This window comes from Euprymna scolopes, chromosome 15 (assembly GCF_053919585.1).
Source record: "Euprymna scolopes isolate OS-2025 chromosome 15, ASM5391958v1, whole genome shotgun sequence".
Classification (NCBI taxonomy): Eukaryota; Metazoa; Mollusca; class Cephalopoda; order Sepiida; family Sepiolidae; genus Euprymna; species Euprymna scolopes.
In genome coordinates this window covers 35,534,445-35,544,507 of record NC_136496.1, presented here as the reverse complement: position 1 = coordinate 35,544,507, position 10,063 = coordinate 35,534,445, and the positions used below count along the sequence as shown (strand labels likewise).

Here is a 10,063-nt window from a genome sequence, read left to right as displayed (position 1 = left end):
AATTTTGGACAAATATGGTAAAATAGTACCCAAAATGGAGTGTTTTTATTAGCCCTAAAAAAGCCACCGGGGCACACCCAGGAGTTATCGCGAAGTATAGGCAAACAAAATTATATAGAAACTTTTTAGAAAGTTTTATAAAAATCCAAGCCATCATTTTTTTTTTTAATAAGCACAAAAGTGTCAATTTTAGCCATTTCAACACGAAAGACATCCCTAGGGGGGGGAAACCGGAGTTTTCCCGGAAAATCCGTTCTGTAACTTTTTTTTTACTCATATCATGTTTAATGTTTGTGCAAAATTTCAAAAAATTACAAAGCATAGTTACTGAGAAAAGTGCGGACGAACGAATGGACAAGGGTGAATTGACAGGCCCACTCCCCTTTTGTCGGGAGGGGGGGGGCAAAAGTTGGGATGATAGCATACAAGTTTGTAATGGTAAAGAAATAATGGCGATCATTAAAAAACAACAGGCAATAAAAGAAAAAAGGAAAAGAGAGGGAAGGAAGAGAAAAGGTAAAAAGAAGGAAGAAAAAGCAAATAAAGGATACGGAAATACATATGATAAAAAAAAAATTATAAGTATAATAAAAAGTAAAAAAAACAAAAACAAACAAACTTTATAAAATTAGAAAAATAGAAGATGAAGGAAAAAAAAATCTAAACTTTTAATAAAGACCTTTGAGTGTTCAAAATTTTATAAAGTAACATCTTTCGAATGTGATTCCAGATATTTAAGTCGACTTTTATCTAGCTTTTATATTTTGTATATAATACGTACCCTTTTCCTCTTCTGATGAGAAGCATTTAGCTTCGAAATGCAATGTCTTAAAAGGTTTTTCTCTATTTTATTCTTTCCTTATTGATCTTATCACATAATAAAGTTATATGTAACTTTCATTCCTCTTCTTTTATTTAACATGTTTAATTGCTCCTCTTAACCATGTTGAGCTTTTACTATCCTGATAAGATTTGCTTTGCTTTAGATATATTCTCTGCTAGCTTCATTATATATATATATATATATATATATATATATATATATATATATATATATATATATGTATGCGTATTATATATATATGTCTGAGCTTATGTGTGTGTGTGTGTGTGTGTGTGTGTATAATAATGTATGTCATAGTTGATCAATATCTTTAAAAAACTTTGGAAAGAAGTTTTGAACAATAAAAGTTGTGTATAAAAGTTACGCAACATAAATCACGGAGCGAAAACGCAACAAACAAGATGGCGACGAAAAAAACATGACAAAAAGAGAAATCATCTCCGTCTCCCTAATCTTCCCAAAACAACATGAAAATGAACGAAAAAATAAAAATAACAACACACACACACACACACACACACACACACACACACACACACACACACACACACACACACACACACACACACACACACACACGACAAATAAACATAAGAAATGTTAAAAGTAAAATAAAATAAAACAAGGAAAAGAGAACGAAGCACATTAATTTCGTCTTCAACAAAAAACATGAAATCTTGACTTTGTTTTGAATAAAAAAAAAAAAAAAAGAAAAAATCGTTTTCATTTTTGCTGTGAATATTTTTTGATTCTGGTTTGAGTGTTCCCGCTCTGGGCGTAAAGTCGAAACATTAACGTAATGTTGTTCTTTTTTTTTTTCCTTAAAATCTTGTTAGAAATTCCCCTACCCCCACCCACCTTTCTCTTTTTATATTAATATATATCATCCATTATAATTCCGCTTTTCAGTTTATCAATTGATCACCGTAAGTTAAAGCTATTCACGTTCTGCGTTTAACTACGGATATTTACCTGCCTAACCCTCACCCACAAGATTCGGCACGACGCCAGTTTAACGTGTGGGATGGGAGGAGTTTAGCTTACTCTAAATAGGGGAAATTCTCGATGGGTTCAAAATTAACTCTGATCAAACCCGTTGGCATTGTGCGTGTACATGTATGCATGGATAGAAAGGAACCTAGATAGATAGATAGATAGACAGACAGACAGACAGACACACACACACACACACACACACACACACACACACACACACACACACACACACACACACACACACACGACGAGGACCATCTGATCATTCTGATCATCCTGTAGGGTAGGGTGAGGGGAGTCATCATCGGTGAGTAAGGATATGGCTGATAAGACCAATCTTTGCTTGAAAAGTTCTATTGCAGTTGGAACAGGGAATCATAGCAGATGTCGAGGGCTTCAAAACATTGTCCTTCCTGTCCTTTCTGCGCTTCTCTGCAATAACCTTTCGGTAGCTTTCATATTTGTAAGCACCGTCACGAACAACGGCCCGCCACTTGGCTCTATCTAAAGCTGTCTGCTCCCATGATGACAGATCAACGTTGAAAGCCTTCAGTGACGCCTTCAGAGTGTCTTTAAATCGTTTTCTCTGGCTGCCATGGGAGCGCTTGCCATGTTGGAACTCAGCAAACAGAAGCTTCTTGGCTAGTCTGTAGTCTGGCATGCGGGCTACATGACCAGCCCAACGAAGCTGAACCTTCATCAGGATAGTGGGGATTTTTGGGAGTTCAGCACTAGCGAGGACTGCTGTGTCTGGTATCCTTTCCTGCCAGCCTATGTCAAGCAGTTTCCTCACTCTGGTGGTGTGGTGTGGAAGTGATTTAATTTTCTAGCGTGCCGTTGGTAGCCAGTCCACAATTCACATCCATAGAGTAAGGTGGTGAGTATGACAGCTTTATAGACTTTGGTCTTTGTCATGGAAATGATGCCTCTTCTGCCCCATACATTCTTGTGGAGTCTGCGAAACGCAGCGCTTGCTTTAGCGAGTCTGGTATTGATTCCATCGTCAATGACTACATTGCAGGAAAGCGTACTGCCAAGGTATGTGAACTTTTCAACTGCATGGAGTCTTTGTCCCTCGATTGAAATGTTGCGTTCTGCATTTGGTTTTCCCAGAGCAGGCTGATGCATCACCACAGTCTTCTTGGTATTGATTGTGAGACCAACATTTTCACAAGCCTCTGAGAACATGTTTGCACTGTGTTGCATGCCTGCCCCAGAGGAAATGTTAAGGGCACAGTCATCAGCAAACAGAAGACCATTTACAGTGTTTGATGCAACCCTGATTTAGCGTGTAACCTTATGAGGTTGAAGATTGATCCGTCAAATCTGTACCTGATTCCAATGCCCACATCAGCGTATCCAAAAGCATCCGTCAGCATCGCAGAGAACATGAGGCTGAACAGGGTGGGAGCCAAAACACACCCTCCTTTCACGCCATTTATGACTTCAAAAGGGTCTGAGGTCTCCCCACAATCTTGCACTCTGGTCATCATTCCATCATGAAACTGACGTATGATGGCAATGAATTTTCTTGTACACCCATACTTTGCCATTATTCTCCAGAGACCTTTTCTGCTTACATTGTCAAAGGCTTTGGTCAGATCAACATAGGTGGAGTAAAGGCACCGCTACCGAGAGTAAAGAAGGCCGATGCACATGACAGCGTGACTTCACTATCAGATTCACTTGTAGGGATATGATCTAGGCTATCAGCAGCAGTTTCGTCTAGTTTTCAGTTTGCTGTCTAACATGGTCTATTCTTGCGTTGTTACAAATTGCCGGGGAAATTATCTAAAAGCCCTCAAAGTGCATATATTTTCTCAATTTGGATACGTGCCATTAGAAGGGAAAATTTTATTCCAACCAAATATAGTAAAGTAAGTAATGTTATTTGTTAATGATTAAACGTGTATTTAATTAGAACTGTATTCAAGTACTTTCATAACGTTTGATAACATTGTTAATATAAATTAAAATACTTTCATAACGTTTGATAACATTGTTAATATAAATTACAGAAACAATACTATTTATTGCCAATACAGCAAATATTATGTTGATATATTTTACTGTTTATTTTCTTATAAGGCTAAAAAGTCTATCAGGAAGATTGAAAATTTAATTTAATTTTGTTTTAGGTTTTAAAATTATAAACAAATAATTTTTACATGAGGATAATTGTCAAAATGTTTTTTTTTAATAATAAATAAGATCTTTCATTGAGTATGTCCAAATATTTGAAAGTTCTATATTTTTTTCTGAAATCGGTTTTAAAATTATTCACCACGTGGCTTAATGAAATTAGCCGTGACTGAGCGTTATATATTAAAATTGATTGTTTCTTTTTAGAATTATAAACAAATAATTTTTATATGAGAATATTTGTCAAAATGTTTTTTTAATAATAAATAAAACCTTTCATTGAGTATGTCCAAATATTTGAAAGTTCGGGTTTGTTTTACTGTACACATAGATTCGAAAAAGTTGTCCCAAAACAAATATAGAACAAACAAATGTTATCAAAGGCAAGATAAGTTACTTTTCTACCCAACTGGATATGTTTTTAGTTTTTATATTTAATGTAACATGCTTATTCAGCTCGAAAAAAACATACAGTACTTACCGATGTATTGGAAAATTCAAAATAGCGGCCGACTCTCTCTCGGAGACGGTAAGTTTGGGAAAATGAGTTATAAATAAAAAAACAGTCAAAATACTGTTAAAAACCCGCCGAATATATGTCAGCCTATGTCACGGTAACATATATTGAGCGAGTTTCTAACAGTATTTTGTCTGTTTTATATTTATAACTCATTTTCCCAAACTTACCACCTCGAAGAGAGAGTCGGCTGCCATTCAAAATTTTCCAATACATCGAGCTGAATAAACATGTTACATGAAATATAAACATTAAAAACATATCCAGTTAGGTAGAAAAGTAACTTATCTTGCCTTTTGATAACATTTATTTATTCTATATTTGTTTTGTGACAACTTTTTCGAATCTATTTGTACAGTAAAACAAATCCGAAAGTTCCTATATTTTTTTCTAAAGTCGGTTTGAAAATCATTCACCACGCAGCTATTAATGAAATTAGCCGTGACTGAGCGTTATATATTAAAATTGTTTCTTTTTAGAATTATAAACAAATAATTTTTACATGAGAATATTTATCAAAAATATATTTTTTTAATTCATTTACTTGCCTCCCCACGAGGGCACAGTTAGACACAAGGTCGGGTTTTGATGTGGGAAAATTTAGCTCCCCAAAAAGGGGCACTCTGGATAGGAACAAAAATAAAATAAAAATTGTCTCGGTCATGAAGGATTTCTCCTCCACTGACCGAGGACAGAACAAATGAAGTGTAGCATCAGAACAGATACTACACTGTGATTATTATTATTGTAAATGTGTGTTTACTATCTTTTCTTAGATTTTAGCAATAGTTTACATTATGGTATGAATGTTTTCTTTAATTATGTTTTTAGGTATGTGAACATCATTTTCGGCCTGAGGATGTAATAAAGAAGTCAAGATTCGACGATAAAACATTGTGAAATAAACACGCAAGATGAGAACATTAGTCCGAATAATCTCTAAAGTTAAAAAAAAATAACATTCAACCCATGTGATTTTTCTCTAAATTAAATTAAAAAAATATATTTCTGCACTAGTAACTTTTATTGTTTGTTTGTAATTATTTGTTTGATTTCAATTTTTTTGTATTTTATCGTTTGTTTTCATTCTAAAAATTATTTATCGTTTGTTTTCACTTTTAAAATTATTCATCGTTGGTATTTAATATGTTTTTAAATTCTTTGTTTCCTAACTTCATAATTCAGTTTTATTAGTATTAAATTGTATATTACTTTAAAATTACTTAATGTTACATCGATAATATTTATATTTTATATTGAATAAAGTTCAGTTTCAGTATTAATCGAATTGTGTTCCTTTTTCTTTTTAAAAATGTTTTATTGCTCTTTTTCAAATGGCCCTCATGAAGTACTGACAGTCTGACAGATCTTACCTACATTGCCTGCATGCATTTTTCAGTTAACAGGCCTTCTTCGTACTCTTGGTGGCCGTGGTAAAGGTCTACATTTTGTTCTTGGCACATTTCTTGGAGCTGCCTGGCGGCAAGCACCATATCAGTAGTACCACGATCCTTATGGAATCCATATTGGCTCTCCGGCAAGAGGTCTTTTTCAAGATGAACTATGAGCCTGTTCAGCATTACTCTGGCCAGTACCTTGCCTGCAATGCAGAGCAAGGATATTTCACCGGTGGTTGTCGCAGGCCTGGTGGTTACAGTTATGCTTGTATAGATATATGATGGAGGCACCTTTGAAGTCTTGGGGAAGTACCTCCTTCTGCCAGATTATGTGGAAAAGCTGATGGAGTTTTTCAGTCAGCGTCTTGCCGCCCTCTTTATATATCTCAGCTGGGATAGAATCTGAGCCAGACGCTTTCCCAGTGGACAACAGGCGGATTGCTTTCTTAGTCTCTTCGAGGGTTGGGAGTTCATCCAATTCCTCGTTTACTGTAATTTGGGGGAGGTGGTCAATAGCCTCATCACTGATGGTAGAGGGACGGTTTAGTACACTTTTAAAATGCTCCGCCTATCTTCTCAGGATCACGTCTTTGTCAGTGAGGAGAGTGGATCCATCTGCACTGAGGAGAGGTGATGATTTGGATGGAGTTGAACCATAAATTTCCTTGAGACCATCATAGAAATTCTTTATGCCGTTCCTATCTGCATGAATTTGAATTTATTCTGCTTTCTTGCTTAGCCAAGAATCATGCATCTGTCTGAGCTTCAACTGAACGTTGCTACGCAAACTCCTTCTTTAGTTTGGAGGATGGATCTTCAATATGGGCTTTGTGTGCAGAATGCTTCTCATCTAGCAACTGGGTAATCTCCAGGCAGTTGTCATCAAACCAGTCTTTGTGTTTCCTGGAGAATGGGCGGAGTTCATATATACATTGATAGATAGAGACACACACACGTACACACACATACACATATGTGTTTGTATATGTGTGTGCGTGTGTGTACGTGTGCGTGCGTGTGTGTGTGATTTCTTAATGAAAACACCGATCTTTATAACATCGTATTCGATAACACATAAATCTGTATTATATATACTATGTTGTCATTTTTTTTTTTAAATAATACAAACATTATTGGCTACATTCTGTGGCTATCGGCAATAAGCTATCCCCACTTCGTCCGAAGGTGATGTAATGCATTAGAAGATCGCCTTCTAGGATCGATCACAACAGAAACATGGAACTTAAGGGTTAATATTGATATTCGCTTTGGGAACAGATTGCGATAATATATATATATATATATATATATATATATATATATACAGGGTGACCCCCAAAACGGGCCCCAACTCTAATTAGGCCTCGTTTCTTAGTGTTTTGTCCGAATGAAATTAAACTTTGGTTATAACTAGTTTATTATATTCAAAAAATCACATCAAAACTCTAGGGTCTTTGGCCCTTTTTTTCTCCGTTGACTGTAAAATGCTCAGAAAAACAATTAAATGTCCTCTGTTTTTTTTTTGGGGGGGGGGAGGGGTCACCCTGTATATATGTATAGGCGAGATAATATGTTTTAAAGATTATCGCGTGATAAACCTTTTGAAGTTAAATTTTATTTAGTACTAGCAAGGCTATCGGGCGTTGCCCTGGATTATATAAAACTAAATAGAAGTTAAATCATGTGCGTAACATCTTTATATTAAAACTTCTACCTCTCCCTCTCTTTCCAGGTGTCTCTGTATCTCTCTCTCTCTCTTTTTCTCGCTTCCATTTTCCGTCCTTCTCCGTAACCCTTTCTTTATCTTTCACCCAACTCATTTCTCTCTCTTGTTTTAAAGTGCCGAAAAGAATAATGTAATTTAGATAATGGAGCTATCCCTTTAAAGAGATAAAATGCTATATCGTAATTTATATTTATTGATTCCCAGTAAACACCAAATAGAACAAAAGATTCTGTTTAATCACGTCTGCTCTATTTATTGAATTACGGATGAAATCTGAAGAAAAAAGTAAAAAATTTTTTTAAATGAGTAAATATGTACGTTACTATAATCGACGTGGTTCCAAGATGGCGGCATGCGTGATGATCGCTTTTTCTTGTCGCTTATGGCGCAAAAAGTATTAAAACATGTCTTCCCTTATTACCAAGTAATACTAAATTAATTTTATATCGAAAACATTCATGGTATAATAATGCCCAAAGAAAAAGAATCAAATATTATCACCTATACAGGGTTTTCGGAAACAATCTGTCTCCGACACGAGTCTCAACATTTACCAACTGAAGAGCCACATAGATCAACGGCGGTAATTACCGATAAAGCACATATCAAATGCAATAGCCGAATCCTTAGAAAATGGCACACATTATGGCCCATTACGTTCAGCAGCTGTGCTTTAAAAATCATAATGATTGGTTAATTAGTTAAAGAGTGAATAATGCTAAAACAAATATATAAACATATTAGACACTTCTGCAGTTTCCGGATCGCTCTATTATTTAGATAGGCTTTTCAAGTCAAATTCAAGTTTTGTCAAATTGTTTGGTGAAAGTGCAGAATAATTAACAAAGCTCCACCCTCCCCATGTTAAGAATCGGCTTCTAAATAATAGCTTTATTATTTGAGCATGGTTTGTAAACTGCAAAAATATCACGCATAATCATACTTTACTTTATGTAAATAGAGATATGTGTGTGTGTGTGTGTGTGTGTGTGTGTGTGTGTGTGTGTGTGTGTGTGTGTGGTCATCTACGAACAAGCTTTTTGGCTGTATTACAGTTCTTCAGTGTGGCTAGTCGGTTACGTACTTCGGTCTAAAATTGAAATCCGGTAATAAGTTATAAGGAAGAAAATTCCACTTACCATAGTGTTCAACCATTAAATGAATAAGGAACATATATGTAATTATCCACATATGAGCCGTTTCGCAGTATTATAGTTCTTTAGTATGGTTATTAGTGATGGGGCGATTCCAATATTTTTCTCGATTCCGATACAATTACCGATTCCGTACTAAATTCCCGATTCCGATACAATTACCGATTCCGTACTAAATTACCGATTCCGATACTTTATAAATCTCTAAATATTTAACTATGAAAGTGTTATTTTGTCCTTATTACCGTAAAAAAAAAATCCTAAATGTGCCTATATTTTCTCAAAAATAAAAACCCATATGTGAGGGGGTGATCTAGAGATTTTAATCTTACTGGGAGTTTAAATCAATAAATATTTATTATTTTATTATTACTACAAGTAGTGGAAGGTTTTTCTTTAACCAAAATTCAAATAAAAAAGATAATTTAAGGAATCGGTTTTGGCATCGGAAAATAGGCTCAAATTTTTCCGATTCCGATACCAATTCCCTAAAAAGCTCCGATTTTTCCGATTCCCGATTAATCGTCCCAACACTAATGTTTATATAATCAAATGTGTAACACTAGTGTGTCTGACTAGGATTGAAACCCGATTATTTTTCCGAGAGTCTGAGTTTTTACTCATTGTGCCATCGTCTCAAGCCATGAGGGAGAAAACTCTTTTTTACAAAGAGCTTTGCATCATCCTTAATGGCCACTGAAGATTTCCCTTACTACAGTGCTGATCTCATTAACGGGTGAGGTGCATATATGCAATCATCGGAGGACAGACTGCTTCGCTGTATTACAGCTCTTCAGTGTGGTTAAACAGGAGCTTTGTGTTATCTTTAATGATTACTGGCGTTTTCTCTTATCACAGTGCCCAACTCATTAAGAGACAAGGGCAAATATGTAACCATTAGACGACAGACAGTTTCGCTATATCATAGCTTTTGAGTGTGATTAGACGGGCAAGTGCTTCGAGCTGAGACTGACACTTGGTCGTTTTATTAGACAGTCTGAGATTTCTTCTACCGCAACGAGGTCCTGGATATGACCTTAAATTATATCCAGTGGTGAGGCCCCTGCTTGTGGGCTTTGGGGAGTGTGGAGCCACCCTTCAATTACCATTGCTCCCAGGCCAATCTGACCCGGAGTGGTAGTACCTGTTAGGGTCCCAACTATGGGTTAAATAGAAACCGACTTGAAAACAACAAATATATTCTATTAAAAAAATTTTCTTCAAAATCACTGGATTTGGCATTAAATAACCCGAAAAGAGTTGATATGCCGTAAAACAAAAAACCAA

General features: G+C 35.6%; 1 protein-coding gene across 1 annotated transcript; it reads right to left on the bottom strand.

Moving 5' to 3' along the window:
- Positions 1-2,629: 2,629 nt before the first annotated feature.
- Positions 2,630-3,028, bottom strand: LOC145294160 (uncharacterized). Its single transcript, XM_080141267.1, has one exon. The coding sequence runs from the start codon at positions 3,026-3,028 to the stop codon at positions 2,630-2,632; it is 399 nt and encodes a 132-aa protein (XP_079997393.1).
- Between the last annotated feature and the right edge of the window lie 7,035 nt (positions 3,029-10,063).

Coding starts and splice junctions, on each gene's coding strand:
- LOC145294160 (XM_080141267.1), bottom strand. CDS start 3,028: ATGTTCTCAGAGGCTTGTGAAAATGTTGGTCTCACAATCAATACCAAG.